The sequence below is a fragment of the Cotesia typhae genome, unplaced genomic scaffold, assembly GCF_013202065.1.
Source record: "Cotesia typhae breed Kobodo isofemale line unplaced genomic scaffold, CoteBio_Ctyphae contig_48, whole genome shotgun sequence".
In the NCBI taxonomy this organism is placed as follows: Eukaryota; Metazoa; Arthropoda; class Insecta; order Hymenoptera; family Braconidae; genus Cotesia; species Cotesia typhae.
This window is the reverse complement of record NW_027423756.1, coordinates 12,835,066-12,850,613: the sequence shown is the minus strand read 5'-3', so window position 1 is coordinate 12,850,613 and position 15,548 is coordinate 12,835,066. Positions and strand designations below refer to the sequence as shown.

General features: G+C 28.5%; 2 protein-coding genes across 2 annotated transcripts; both read right to left on the bottom strand.

Annotated features, from left to right (window-relative positions):
• Window positions 1-215: 215 nt before the first annotated feature.
• Window positions 216-2,282, bottom strand: LOC141530209 (tubulin beta-2 chain-like). The gene is made up of 2 exons (XM_074247200.1): window positions 2,220-2,282; window positions 216-1,562 (listed from the first exon to the last, which is right to left on the bottom strand). Exons 1-2 carry the CDS (start codon window positions 2,274-2,276, stop codon window positions 288-290), a joined length of 1,332 nt encoding a protein of 443 aa, XP_074103301.1. The 5' UTR covers window positions 2,277-2,282; the 3' UTR covers window positions 216-287.
• A 315-nt stretch (window positions 2,283-2,597) lies between these two features.
• On the bottom strand, window positions 2,598-13,496 carry LOC141530207 (organic cation transporter protein). Its single transcript, XM_074247197.1, has 9 exons — window positions 12,441-13,496; window positions 10,898-11,230; window positions 6,117-6,375; window positions 5,946-6,037; window positions 5,406-5,609; window positions 4,506-4,758; window positions 3,872-4,003; window positions 3,166-3,520; window positions 2,598-3,092 (listed from the first exon to the last, which is right to left on the bottom strand). The coding sequence occupies exons 1-9, from the start codon at window positions 12,564-12,566 to the stop codon at window positions 2,804-2,806; spliced, it is 2,043 nt and encodes a 680-aa protein (XP_074103298.1). The 5' UTR covers window positions 12,567-13,496; the 3' UTR covers window positions 2,598-2,803.
• Window positions 13,497-15,548: the final 2,052 nt, after the last annotated feature.

Here is a 15,548-nt window from a genome sequence, read left to right as displayed (position 1 = left end):
TGCCAAAATTTCATTATTAATTATTTAATTTTTAGGAAATTTGACACTAATAATTGTTATTTTAAAATTAAAGCAAAAATTATAATAAATTTTGCTATTTAAGTATTATTTATATTTTTATGTAATAATATCTTTTAAAACTGTGAAGAAATATTGAAAAAGAAAATTTCAATTGACAAATTTACTAAAAAAATTAAAAATAAAACATTATTTTTGATCAAATAATTCCAAATTTATTTAAAATGATACAAAAAAAAATTTTCTAAATATTTAAAAATAAAAATCAATCATTCCTCGACTTCATCTTCGTCAAAATCATTGTCATCATAAACAAGAGCGTCCTGATACTCTTGATACTCAGAAACGAGATCATTCATATTAGACTGAGCTTCGGTGAATTCCATTTCGTCCATTCCCTCGCTGGTGTACCAATAAACGAAAGCCTTCCTCCTGTACATCGCGTTGAACTGTTCCGAGAGCCGCTTGAACAGTTCCATGATGGAGGTGGAGTTCCCAATAAAAGTCGAGGACATTTTCAGTCCCTTCGGAGGAATATCACAGACTGCAGTCTTTACGTTGTTCGGGATCCACTCGACAAAATACGGGCTGTTTTTATTCTGCATATTATTCATCTGCTCTTCGACTTCTTTCATGGACATTTTCCCGCGGAAAATAGCAGCGACGGTCAGATACTTTCCGTGGCGGGGGTTGCAGGCTGCCATTATGTTCTTGGCGTCGAACATTTGCTGGGTCAGCTCCGGAACGGAATAATTTTTGTAGGGCTGGCTTCCGCGGGCTGTCAGAGGCGCGAACCCGGGCATGAAGAAGTGGAGCCTGGGGAACGGAACCATGTTGACGGCGAGCTTACGCAGGTCTGCGTTGAGTTGCCCGGGAAATCTGAGACAAGTAGTCACGCCCGACATCGTCACAGACACCAAGTGGTTCAGGTCTGCGTAGCTCGGCGAGGCGAGCTTTAAAGTCCGGAAGCAAATGTCGTAGAGAGCTTCGTTGTCGATGCAGTAAGACTGATCCGTGTTCTCGATCAACTGGTGGGTGGCCAGGGTCGCGTTGTACGGCTCTACGACAGTGTCCGAGACTTTCGGAGACGGTACCACCGAAAAAGTCGCCATCATCCGGTCCGGAAAGCTGTCCCGGATCTTCGAAATCAAAAGCGTTCCCAGTCCCGAGCCGGTTCCGCCTCCTAAAGAGTGGGTCATCTGGAACCCTTGCAGGCAGTCACAAGCCTCGGATTCTTTTCTTATCACTTCAAGAACCGCGTCTACTAACTCTCCGCCTTCCGTGTAGTGGCCCTTGGCCCAGTTGTTGCCCGCTCCCGACTGCCCGAAGACGAAATTGTCCGGTCGGAAAATCTGTCCGTACGGCCCCGAACGCACCGAGTCCATTGTTCCCGGTTCCAAGTCCACCAATATCGCCCGCGGAACATATTTACCCCCGCATGCTTCGTTGTAATACACGTTTATTCTTTCTAATTGCAGGTCCAAGTCGCCCCGGTATTCACCCGTCGCATCTATTCCGTGCTCGTCGTTTATCACTTCCCAAAACTGAAAAATAAATTGCCAAATTTTTAGTTAAAATTATTTGCATTGGTTCTAATAATAAAATTTTTTTTAAATTTTGATATATTTTGACTGTTCGTCAAACTAATTTAGAAAATATAAATATATTTACACTAAAAAAAAATTCTTGACTGGAGTGTAAATTTTCTTGGTTCAAGAAAATATTTAGAAAGATTTAAAATTTCTTGAATTAAGTCAAAGTATCGAGCCAAGAAAATTTCTTCTTGCTCCAAAATAAATTTTGTCTTCCTTAAAATTTTCTTGGTCGAAGAAGTTTGTTTTTTTTTTTTTCTGTGTATATTCATGAGATAGAACGCGACTTTTGACGAAGATAGTGTCTACAATTCGCAATGGATCTTTACGAAGTTTAATAATGAGTTTAATGAGGTTAATCGGTCATGTAGTTTTAAAATTAAAAATTTTTTTAATTTAAAAAAATCCTAAAAATACATTTTTTACAATTTATTTATCGATTAACTTTTAAATGCAACACTGTATTAAATTTCTGTAAAATCTACGTGAAAGCTCTTTAAATAAGCTCTGTTGTATGTGTCAAATAAAAGTCCGGTTAATGTTTACATTTTAATCGACTTTTTTTTATTTTATGGGATAGAAGGGGAAATGTTTTAAAACAATACAAACCTTAGCTCCGATTTGATTTCCACATTGTCCAACTTGTATATGCACTATTTCACGCATTATTATAAATTTTTATAATTATTAAATATTTATATAAAAATTGAAAATAAAACTTGAAATTTCAATAAAATTGACTTAAAAAAAATGTCACTAGAAATTTAAATGATTTGAATATAAATGTCAAAAATATAAATAAAAAAAAAAAAAAAAAAACAAATGATTAAACTTTATCCTAGCAACGAATTTGTTTTTTTTTTTTTTTTTTTATTAAATTAATTTATAATTAAAATTAAAAATAATAAAATAATGATAATAATAATAATAATAATAATAATAATAATAATAATAATAATAATAATAATAAAATGAAAAAAACAAAAATTTAGAAAGGAAGTACATTATAATGAATGGAAAAAATAAATACAATGCGTGCCTATACAGATATTATAATACAAACTTATTATAACAATTTAACACACAATCACCAGCATCATTTAATTGTTAATTATTATTATCGTTATTTATATTTATATTTATATTAATATTTATATTTATATTAATATTATGATTAGTATCAACCACGAAAATTATCGCGACACTTCAACAACTATTTCAGCACGTTCTTCTTCGTCTTCTTCATCATCATCATCATCTTCGTAACTATTTCTAAATTCATTAATTGTTTTATCGGTAGCATTTAAGTGCTCGAGTTCGTCTTTACTCGCGTCGATCGTCACTACTGTTTTTTCACCGGCTTCTTGTTGCTGTCCGGCATCGGAAGTTATCTTTGTGGACCTTCTGCGGCTCCCCGGCCGGCCATTAATTAAATATCTTAACGACAAAGACGGTCGTCTTCTTTTTTTAGAAGTTGAACTTCTGCAATAGAAAAAATGAATATATCATAAATTATTGTTGTTATTTTTATTTAGAATAATTTAAAATAAATTACTTTGGTAAAGTCGGGCAGGACCACAGTTTAAAATCAGCTCCAAAACGTTCGCCTTCCTCGATTGTCTGTGGCAAATGAATATTGAGAGTTTCCGGTAAAAAAACAGACGTAAGTGCACCGGCGACACTCAGTGAACCCATTATTATAAGTGGTAAGACTCGGGAGTATACTGCTAAATGTACTATGTATGGAAATGTTAATAATCCTATTCCAGCGATAAATGAAGCTATTCCCATGGCTTGAGAACGCAATACTGTGGGGAGTAATTCACCGACAAACACGTAAAATACTGCAAATGACGCTGCGATACCGAATTTTCCGATCATCGCTAGTGAAACTGTCACCCATACTGCATCTATAATTATAATTATCATTATTTATATTTCATTTCATTTGTCACTTTAAATTAGGGAAGAAATTATTTTTATTTAAATTATTAAGAGATTTTTTTTTGTATTTTCTTAAATATTGACGTTTTTAAAAATATAAGCTCATCCCGATGTTACACTCATCAAGAGCTTTCATTTGAGTACCCACATCAATTTTTCATATATTTTATATATTTATATATATTAAAATATAAGAAATATATGAAAATGCATGTGGGTACTCAAATGAAAGGTCTCGATGAGTGTAACATCGGGGTGAGCTTATATCTTTAAAAATGTCAATAGTTCACAAGATAAATAAGACAATAATAATTTACCTTCTGGTACAAACATACAGGATACGCATGCAACTCCACCAAGAAGCATTGTAAGACACAGAACCCATCGTCTTCCGAGTCTATCCATAGCATACCAAGTAATAAAATAAGAAGGTATTTCAACAATACCACCTGTTGAAAAAAAATAAACAATTCAGTCTAAATAATATCACCCATTCATATTTGATTGATTTTTTTTTTTTTTTATAAAATAAATAAAAAAATAATAAAGTCTTAAACCGGATGTAAGGGGAACAAAATATGTTTGCTAACTATTGCGTGACATGATTGAGTCACTTTGTGTATAAACACGTCGGGAATAAGTGTATAACTAAATACATTACAATCTAATCATAGTAGTTGCAGATATTTATGATCTTGATACATATATATATATATAGATTTAGATTTTTACTGCGCTAAGTTGATAAAAATCCAGTTACGTTATCTGAGTGGGCTTTATATTATTGTTGCGGTCGAGATAGAGAGAGTTAAGTAATAAAGATATAAACTATATTCCTTAATAAGTATAACCTGATAAAGAGATAATTAATATAATCTAGAACCGAGTCTGGCGTAGTTGAGTCTGGCATAGGCGTTACTGCATAGATTGTAATTATTCATAAGATCTCACCGATAAAGAATGCGAGGTAGTCAGAGACTCCGAGATTTGTTGTGTTGTACGAGAGGCCATTATAAACAACGGCATTAGCAACCCAATCGAATGCCAGTATAAAAAATTTTTTTCGTATGTTCGGGTTTTTTATTATGTCCATCGGAGTTGCTGACGGGGGTGGTGGCCGGTCTTCAATGTTCTGCATTTCCAGGGTTAGTTCATTTGAATTTCTTCCGTTGCACGCTAGTCCGCGTTTTTTTAAAGTTTCCATCTGTACAGAAAATTCATTTAAAACGATTGCATTTAAAGCGCAATAGTTGCTCAATATTGCATTACAGTTTTATTTAAACTTCATGTGGACATTGTTGCGCGTTAATTAATTACTCTTTGATTTTTATCTTGTTTTTTAATTATTGATTAAGTAATAGTCAATGATTAATCATTTATAATTTACAAATATTTAATATTAAATTTTCTATTTCTCTACTGAGTTTTATAATAATTTTTATTAAAAAAAAAAAAATTAAGGCGTTCAAAAATTGTTTTTTTTTTTTTTTTTGAAAAATACATAAAAAAATGAAAAATGAAAAAAAAAAAGTTGATCTTTACAATTTTAACAAATTTTCAAAAAAATTTATAAATTTTTTAGAAAATTGTGAAATTTAATTTTTTTTTTTTTTAATTGTTCGTTTAAAAAAAAAAAAAAATATAACAAATAAATTTTATCCAAAAAAATTAGAGCCAAAATTTTTTTCAACTTTTGAAGGCAAAAAAAGCTATCAAAATCTTTATTTTTTTCTTTTACGATATTTTTTATTTTATTTAGAATAAAAAAAAATTTTGAATATTAATTTTTCACCTAGATATAGTCAAAAATAGGATATCCGACTTGTAAATAATTACCAAAATTAAAATTACCTCTATTTTGCGTAAAAAATTAGTCGGAACAGTTTTTTTATTTATTCGCGCCATTTGTTGGACGATTACTTCAGCTTCGTCTATCCTATTTTTACTGAGAAGCCATCTAGGAGACTCTGGAATAATCCACCAATAGCTGAACAGTAAAATAAAAGGTACCGATGTTGCTAGAGACAGCGCGAACCAATTTCTTAAAAGATATCCCTGAAAAAAAAAAAAAAAAAAAAACATTTTTAATTTATTCTAAATAATTTACATCAATTAATGTTTGAAGAAGTTTAATTGAGGAAGCGGCAAGATCATAGAAAAATAAGTGAAGTGGATTTAAAAATTTATGAACATAAATTTGTTTTTAAGTTTGTTTGATAATCTTCAGAAAAAACAACTTAATGTCTAAGCTAATAGACTGAAAGATTATGCAAAAGTTGTTTAAATTAAATTTAAATGAATTCTACGAGAGAATATTTAAATGTTTGGAAAATAAATTTGAATAATTGTTACTGAGTTAATTTGAATGAATAATTGAATGAATTGTCTTACCAGCAACGCGAGAAGACACATAGCGGTGGCGAAAAACATACAAATAACCATTCCCGCAAAAGTTCTGTACCTTGGACCCATTAGTTCCAGCACTGAAATAGAACCAAACAATAATTTGGATTATTGACAATTAAAAAGGATTATTGATACGAGGTAAGTGGCAAGTCTCACCAAGAATGAACGGTATTTGATATATGGCAGGAAAAAATAGACCGTTGATAGTCCTAAGTGCTGTGTACACAACGTAATTAGGACTAAAACTCGTTGCTATTGAAAATATTACTTCTAGAAAGAGTATCGCGAAGAACGCTGTTCTTCTTCCCCATTTATCGGCGATCCACCCGAACACTACGTTGCCAAACAAACTTCCGACGTAGAAGAATGTCGTGGATGTAGATGGTAGCCAACTGTTGTCACATACCAGATCTAGCTACGTGGATGCAAAATGCCATTAAGACCAAAAAATTCATTATTAAAATTAAGCTAATTGTAATTAGTTCTATTTCTTTTTTTTTTTTTGTTAGACAAATTTTTTTATTATAAAATTAAATCGGAGAAATTTTTTTTTAATTTAGTTATGCAAAAAAAAAAAATTAATTTCATGAATTTTTTCCTTTTATTTTATGAGAATTTTTTATTAAAATATTTTTACAGCAATAAAAAAATTATAATGCATTTTTTTTCGTAGAAAATTTAATTTTATATTCAGAAAAAAATTTTGCATCAATAGATCAAAAAATTTTGTGCTAAAAATTTTTATGATACATATTTAACACTTTTTTGTGTTAATTTAACAGAATAAAAATTAAATATGCAGATAAAAGTGTTGAACTCATTGATAAATATATTAAAAAGCCAAAAGATAAATAAAAGAATAAAATTCATAATTAAAATAATTTTTTTATGCGCGCTATATTGATTAGCTTTTATTCTATGCATATTTTAAAGTTTAATAAAATTATTTAATTAAAACTTTTATCGATAAAAATTTTTAATAAACTAATTATCCAAGTATTTGTATCGAAACGCATTGTATGAATTATTTATGGAGTAACTTTAATTTTTTATTTTTTAGACAAGCCGCGTTCGATACTATTAACATATAAATAGACGAGAAAGCAATTTCTCGTGATATTGAAATGAATAAAATATTTTTTCTTGCTGGAGCGCTCTAAAAAAAGATAAAAGCTTAAATTCGATGGAGAAAATTACTGGAAAAATAACGAAAGTTAATTCGATGAAAAGTTTTTACAGAAAAGCCGGGTAATGATTGATAAGAGCGTAAAGTAGTTATGACAGGAACCGAAGCTGATTGATGAAGCCAACACATAACAGTGTAACGGTATGTAATCGTTGAATATATGTAAGTACATAGATATGCATCCACAGAGTGATTGAGGAGTGGAAAAGGAAGAAGAGAGAAAAACATTTTAATCAATCATTCTCTCGACATTGACACAAATAAATGTATTAACTAATCGTAATATAAATAAGATTCGTCCAAGTATCATCCCTGCAGATAGAGAAGAGACAGTCTATAAATCTAAATATTTAAACCGGGTTTATTGGAATAGCGCGAGCGGGATTAATTTTATCAGCAAATACCGGGATGGAAAAAATATATGTGTATAAAAAACTAACGGTGAGAGTTTATTGCTACTGGTACAATTAGTTGAAGTTTGTCCGGACGATAACAGTGTATGTAGGCTCCCACAGCAAGAGATGTCCATCACCGTCAGTTGACAGGAGGAGCGTGTCCCTCTATGTACTTATTCGGTACGGTATACGGTATCTACACTATCTCGTAGCCCTCTTTGAGTAAACCCGCATTTAACCCTTCTTTCGTGTCTCTATGGGTAGGCAGCAGCACTACTCCACTCTTTTACCACTTCAAACTTCAGCCTTATGCTCTTATCATTATAACACTATACTACTACCCAATACTTTTATTACTCTCATTATATTTATTATAATATATTTCTTCTTCTAGTTTATGTCATTTTTTATTTTATATTCTGCTTTATCTTCATCCTAAATTTTTTTTTTTTTTTTTAATTAATATAGCAATATTATATTTTTATTACAAATTCTCTCACCTTAATTATGCAAGAAGAATTAAAGAAGAATATTAATTATTAAATTACTAATTTATTATAATAATAAAAAAATTAAATTTATTAAATTAATTTTGAAGTTTATTTTAAGAATTTATCTCAATTTAAAAGAAAAAATTCTTTTTTCTTTCACTAAATTAAAAAAAAAAAATTAATTTGAATCAAAAGAAAAATTCTCGATCCAAGAAAATAATTTTAAAGAGTTTAATTGTCTTGAATCAAGACGAAAAATTTTTGAATCGACTAAAATTTATTTAAATCGAGAAAAGAAATTCAATTAATTTTTTTTTCTGTATATTTTTATAACTGCTTTATATTTATAAAAAAATCTTCGAGTATAAAAATTTTTAATCTCAATTTAACATTTAAAAAAAATTTTAATTAATAATAAAATAAAATGTCTAAATAAAACAGTTGCGATAATCGCGGATGTACCAAGAGCATCATTTTATAATTTCCAACTAAATTTTAAATAAACTAACTAGATAATACCCTACTCTAAACTAAACCCAATCTTAAGTAGCGATGTTAAATTTGTACAATCAGTGCATCAATTACTGTACTTAGTAGCCTGTAATCATTGAGTTTCATCGGATCTACTGATGTACAATTATTTATTTTTAAATTTATTATTAATCTCACTAAATAAAATTAAAAATTTTTTTACTCCTCGTCTTTTTACTCCCTCGATTAAATATTCTGTCTTGATTATCCTTAATCCTTAAAATCACTAATTACTCCTTAAATGATTAAATAAATCAACAGAAAAGAGAAAGAGGGTGAGTTTTTTCAAACAAACGTAAAAGTCGTGTGAAGAAACGGAAGTAACATAGCGGAAGGACGTTGGATGTTGAAACTTAGTGGATGTGCGTCAATGCAGCGATACGAGTACCAAGTAAGTACTGTAGTAACTTTACTTTGTATGTATATATGTATTATGTGTATTATGTATGTATAAATAATATAGGTGTATTACTATTATAAAGTAGTGTAGTACTCTCTGGTGGCTTGGGTGAGTGTTTGATGTGTGTCATATCACATGACCGGATATGCGGGGGTAGGTAAATTGGTCGGCAATTGCTGACGCCACTAGAGCCTGAAAATCCTATCGGCCAGTCACTCCGTATCAACTATTTATCTACATACCTGGATCACTCTTTTCAAGGTGAATGCACTCTAATATCACCATTATCATTAGCCTTGTCAATATAAGAGCTTTTGTGCTAAAGACTTTTAGAAGTAACTCCTGAATTTTTTTTTTTTTTTTTTTTTAAATAACAGACTTCTTTAAAAATCTATCTGTTGTAGCCGATTTTATGTCGTAATTTTAAGAAGATTTTATTTAATAGATAAATTTATCTTAAACTCCTTTTAATTACCTTTAATTTAAGCTATTATTTGTCTAGCTTTGATGATTTTTTTAATTAATTCCGTGATTTTTAAAATTTTCATGAAAAAATTTTTCAATTAACATATTTCGGCCCTTTTTCTTTAAATAATTTTTAAAGCGTAAAAGATATCTTAAATCTGTTAAATTTCACATAATTATCTTCAATTTAAGTTTCCATACTTTTTTCAATTTATTTTGTAATTGGAAAAATTAAAAAAAAAAATCAAGAATAAATTAATTTTTACTTTTCATCATCGAATAAATTTTTTCTACTTTTTAAGTAGTTTTTTTTTTTTTAATATATTGTTATTTGCAAAAATATAATAAAAAATAAATTTTATGACACTATTACCTTTGTTTCAATTAAAAGAAATTTTATTTTAAAATTCTGGTCTCTGTTTGAATGACTTGTAACGTAATAAAGCCATTAATTATCTCTTGCACTTAGAATAAATGATTAGCATTTTAATTGATTGTTGACTTGGAGTTACGGGATATTTATTATTAACTACAAATTGTATGAATATTCAAATTAACTCGCTCACCATTCACTGTTTTATTGGCAATAAATTATTTCATACGAGTGTTAAACAAGTCAACAATTATCTACTATTTTTATTCATCTGTTTGATGATTAATTGATTTTAAAGATTGTAAATTATTAATATTCAAGTGAGTGACTCGTATATTCTGCAATTTTTATTTTTCAAATGGTTAATGACTTAAAAAAATTACTCTATTATTCTAAAAAAAATAATTCTTATATTTTCTAAATCTCAGAGGATTAAATGCAGACTTTACTTTACGATAAGCTTGGAGTAATTTATCATAAAAATTTTACGGACGTCTTAAAATATTTTACGTAAAAAAATCTAATCATACTTTTTATTAATGTTCACTAATAAAAAATTTTTATTAGCTTGTTTTTATTTAAAATTGACGGATAAATTTTTAAAGGAGTAAATTAATTATTTTTGATTTTGTAAATAATTTTTGTACTGGCGACAATTTATTTTATAATTAAGATGTATAGCTCACAGAAGATCTTTGTAATTTTCTTAAGAATAAATGATAAAGTCTGACAATGAGAAGTTTTAAATAGACAGGCCAGTGAAAGGCCAAGGCGATGACGATGAGTTACAATAAAATGTCATATCACGTGAAATTATAGTTGCGTGTTAGAGTTATACGGGACAAATTATAAGCAACCTAATCAACTGTTATTACCACTTGCAAAGTCTACAAAGTGTGTGTGAAATAATCCTCCCGAGAAATTATGCAAATAGAAATTACTGACAAGTGTCAGATCCCAGCTCAAGACCACCTACTCATAGATCTCTCGATCTCAATACAAATTAGTCTCGGCTTTCGTTAATTTACAAGGTGATCTAATGTAATTTCTCTTTTATGGGGCGGGGGGGGGGGTTAAATAAAAAAAAAGAGTTTACCTCTGTTACGAGAGTGCTGTCGTAGTCTCGCTTATCGTAACTCCACCCGTAGATGCACTTGGTAACGGGCCATTCCCTTTTGCTGACGGGGGTGGGAAACTGCGCGGTCGAAATCCCGTCGTTCGCCAAATAGTTCATTTGGTGCAGCCATTCTTCTATTATCGAGGTGTAATTTACGTCGTACATAAAACACCTTGAGTACTGACGTTTGCCGTCTGATCTTACAGTGTAGGGTAACGATAACGCCTTACGCTCGTCTAGTGTCATGTAACTTGTTACATTTTCTAGCTCTGGTATCCTGCACCAATGATCTGGTGTCGCACTTACAAATACCTGAAATTTTTTTATAATTTATTTTTATTATTATTATCATCATCCTTTTTTTTGAAAATTTCTTTGAAGAACTTAAAATTTCTTGAACAAAATTAAATTTTTTTAAGCTAAGAAAAATTTTTTTTTGCTCCAAAATAATTTCGGTCTTCCTTATAATTTTCTCGGTTCAAGAAATTTTTTTTTTCTGTGTGGCATACGCATTTGAAATACACTGCCAGCTACAGATAATTTCGTTGAATTTAAAAATGCTTCAATCACTTTTTTCAAAATGATAATTAATAATTGCAATTATCTTTTTGATTTCATTAAAAATATTATTTTCTATTAACAATGTTAAATTATTTCTTTGTTATTAAATAATATATCTGTATTTCATTAAAATTTTTAATTAAAATTATATGTAATCCTTTAATTAATTAATTAAATAATCTATCTGCATTTCATTAAAATTTTAAATTTAAATTATTTATAAGCCTTTAATTAATTAATTAATTAATTAATTTTGTACCTAGTTATATTATCTAAATATCTTAAAAAAATTTTATCTAGCTTTACTAAAGCCAAAAAAGCGCTCATAAAAAAATTGTATTTGTATTTTTTGATTTTTTGCTCCAAAAACTAACTTTAAAAAAAAAAAAATTGAAAATTATTTAATTTTTGTAAACTTCTTTTTTATTCCGATATTTGAGCATCCTAAGAGTTTATTATTAAAAAATTCAAAATTTTTATAGCCAAAATTAAAAAATTTTTAAAGCAAAAAATTAAATAAATTTTTACTTTTTTTACAATCATTTTAAAAAATTACTAACATTTTCTTTTTTGGTGCACTGATAAATTTCTTAAGTTTTTTTCTTTTATTAAAATATTTAATCTAGAATTTTTGACTCAATTCTTTCAATAAATTTGAAAATTTTTAAAATGAATAAAAAATTTTTTAATTTTTAATTTCAAGTAAATAAAACTTGGCTTACTAGTAAATAAATCGATAGTATACAAACTATAACGATAATAAGAATAATTAGCATTCCGGTTCTACAAAATACCGATAGCGTATAATAATTACATCTATTAAAACGAAAACTAAAAGTTAATAGCCAACAGTTACAACAATCTATTCAGTAATTTAACACAAAATTTTTAAATAAACCAAATAATATATTAAAAAAAAAAAAAAAAAAAAAAAAAAAAAATAAAAAATAAAATAAATTACCTGAGAAAAGGCCAAGAAAGCCGCTGGTAGCGTAGCCGGTATGCATAAGAGATAGTACATAATATTTTGATATCGGCCCTTCTCACCGACATGCACCAAGACCTCATCAAAGTCTATGGAGCTCATTGTTCCAGGGCGAGAGGTAAGTGTGCTCTCGTCACATTTAACGACAGGTCGCTTATTGAATCTTGTCTCATCCTCCTACCAACTTGTCACTTAAACTTTTCACTTCTTTGTTTCATTTATTAGCCAACTTATTATTCTTCAAATTCTAACAAATTCTAAATCCTAAGTTATCACTTTTAATAATTAAATGCAGCAAAGTTTATCAAGCCTCGGAAGACCGTCACTGCTTATATTAGTGCTTGAATCCCTATCAGTACTTAAATTGGATCCTACACTCTGCTAATATAAGGTGAAGGCGTTTAATTAATCTTTAAACTAATCAATACTTTAAGAAACAGCATGTTGTAATTTTACTCAACTTAATAATTAATTAATTAACTAATAAATGCATTCGCGTTTAAAAAAAATTTTTTTAAAAATAATTATAAATTTTAATTGTTAAAATCTCAAAAATAATTTAATTTCTCGTCCGCTTCCACATCAACTTTATTATTACAGCGTTCTGAACGCTCACTTTTATTATTATTACCGTGTAAAATATTAAAAAATAGTTAAATGCACTTTAATTGTTAATTGTCAATTAAATAACTTCTCACATATTTAAATTTTGACGTATTATCACGTGTCAACCATTGTTGTCGGTCGTTTTTAAATTATTCGTTGTTTGTATCATTTTTAATTAAATTAAGTTTTAATTTATTTTTTAAATATTTTTTTTTATGTTAAATATTTAAAAAAAAAAAAATTTATAAATAATCAGAGGTGTTTGGGCGAAGTGGAGCAGCTGCGGTCTGGGCTCATCGGATGGGAGTGAAGGCTCTGTAACATAACGCGCGAGAATCTCAAGTTAACTGAGAAGAGCGTTTTTAGAGAGTTGCTTTGGAGCTAAATAGTACCGAGTACAGAGCAGAGAGATATAACGTGACGCGACTTGTACTATCGACAACTAAACACTTACTGTAAGACTTATGGTTAATTTTAATTGTATTACTGCTTTTCAATTTGGTTATTTGTACTCGCTACTATTTACTCTCTCACATTTCCTTACCACGTATTACAATTATTACAAGTATTATTCATATTTACCCCCACTAAGTTTAGATTAATTTTATATCTGTCTCGTTTTATGTTGGATGTATATCTGTATAGTATAGGTCATATTGGAGATTTCAATGATTTCATTTGCGTATTTCTTACTTCTCTCTGTTTGTACAACGGCTTTTATTGCAATATTTATAGATTATAGATTAATTTCAAAGTTTTCGATTTATTTTTCTCGAGAAAAATTATTAAGATTTTTATTTTAGTCAATTGAAAAATTAAAAATTTTGAGTAATTTTCAATGCTAAAAATTTTTATCATTTTTTATTTTTATTCTTAGTCATTAAAATTAAAAAAAAAAATTAATTTGATACAAGAAAGAATTTTTTTTAATCAAGAAAATAATTTTTAAGAGTTTAATTAATTTAAATCAAATAGAATTCTCAAAAAATTAACAAATTTTGTTGGTTTAAAAAATGCAATTATAAAAAATGTCGTGAGCAGAAACGAAAAATTTCGATAGATTTTTTTTTGCCTTCAAAAGTTGGAAAAAATTTTGGCTTTTAAGTTTTTGGATAAAATTTATATTTTATTTTTTTTTATGCTTTAGATATATTTTTTTTTGAAAAATACTTAAAAAAAACGAACAATTTTCTAAAAAATTTATAAATTTTTTTTTTTATGTATTTTTCAAAAAAAAAAAAAAAATATATCAATAAAATTAAATAAAAATTTGGTTCAAAAAAATGAAAATTAAAATGGTAACTTCCAAATAATTGCCAAAAATTTCTTCTCTTGAATTAATTAAATTTTTTTATGGAAAAAATTTAAGTCAAAATTTTATTAATAAATTTTTCTAGGGAATACTTTAAAAAAAAATTTATTTTAAGGATTAAAATTAAAAACTAAAAATGAATAATTGATAAAATGATAAATAAAAAAGAAAACTAATAATAAAATCTTATAATTAAATTTATTTCGTTTAAAATAAACCATTACAAATTGTGCTTTAAAATTTTAGTGTATAAACCTTTGAAGCTAAGGTAAAGTGATGAAGGTAACGACTGGAATAAATTTTCCGTAGTGATGATCAAAGAATTACAAATATGGATTACTAGTGATAAAAGTGTGACGTCCAAGCGGTAGTGAATATCCGTGCTCGATATACAGCAACGACGCTGTCTTATCGGACTCATAAAGATCCACGAAAGCTGCCAAGACACTAGCGAATAAAATTAATCTTTGCCTGAATTTCTGTACAATCCTCTTGATATCGTAAATAATAATCAAGCGAGCTTTTATTACTCGAAACAACAGCGTTGACGTAAATTAACCCATAATAAAAAAATATAATAATAAGTATCCGTGAGATAGAATAAGACAAAGAAGGATATGCTCTGATTTTTCATGTGTGGGATAAGAGAGCAAAGCCGGTCCCTCTATTTACGTCATTGACGCGGTGGCGCGTGCCCAAACGTCATACAAATACGCAGATTGGAAAATAAATAACAAATATGATAATTATAAAACGAACTGGAATTTTTCGAGATTAAAAATTGCAAGCTTAGTTCGATAAATTTTATTTATAATTAAGATTGCAGCAATTTTTTAGAATTATTGATAAATAAATTCAAGAATTAAAAAAAAAGCGTAATCTTCTGACCTTGCTAATTGATTTTGTCAGCGTGAGTGAACAATGTTGCTTCTCATCGCGTTTGAGCTGATTATTAAATCTTCGTATCACTTGATTGCGATTCTTCAGTAAGCCCCTTAGTTTTTATTAACATTTTTATTTTTATTTGTTTTCATTAAAATTATTAAGAAGACATATCACACAAGAGTGTCTGTTTTAATCGCAATTAAAAATCGTTATTGCAACGAGACACGATAAGAGATGCTATAAAATTAAGTGCTTTTAAGTAATGAGCACGTGATATATCG

Excerpts from the sequence above, each read along its gene's own strand:
- LOC141530209 (XM_074247200.1), bottom strand. The coding sequence starts at position 2,276 with ATGCGTGAAATAGTGCATATACAAGTTGGACAATGTGGAAATCAAATC. Across the intron at positions 1,563-2,219 it reads GAAATCAAATCGGAGCTAAG|TTTTGGGAAGTGATAAACGA; the intron begins GTTTGTATTGTT and ends TTTATTTTTCAG.
- LOC141530207 (XM_074247197.1), bottom strand. The coding sequence starts at position 12,566 with ATGAGCTCCATAGACTTTGATGAGGTCTTGGTGCATGTCGGTGAGAAG. Across the intron at positions 5,610-5,945 it reads TGTGTCTTCTCGCGTTGCTG|GGATATCTTTTAAGAAATTG; the intron begins GTAAGACAATTC and ends TTTTTTTTTCAG. Across the intron at positions 3,093-3,165 it reads TCCTGCCCGACTTTACCAAA|AAGTTCAACTTCTAAAAAAA; the intron begins GTAATTTATTTT and ends TTTCTATTGCAG.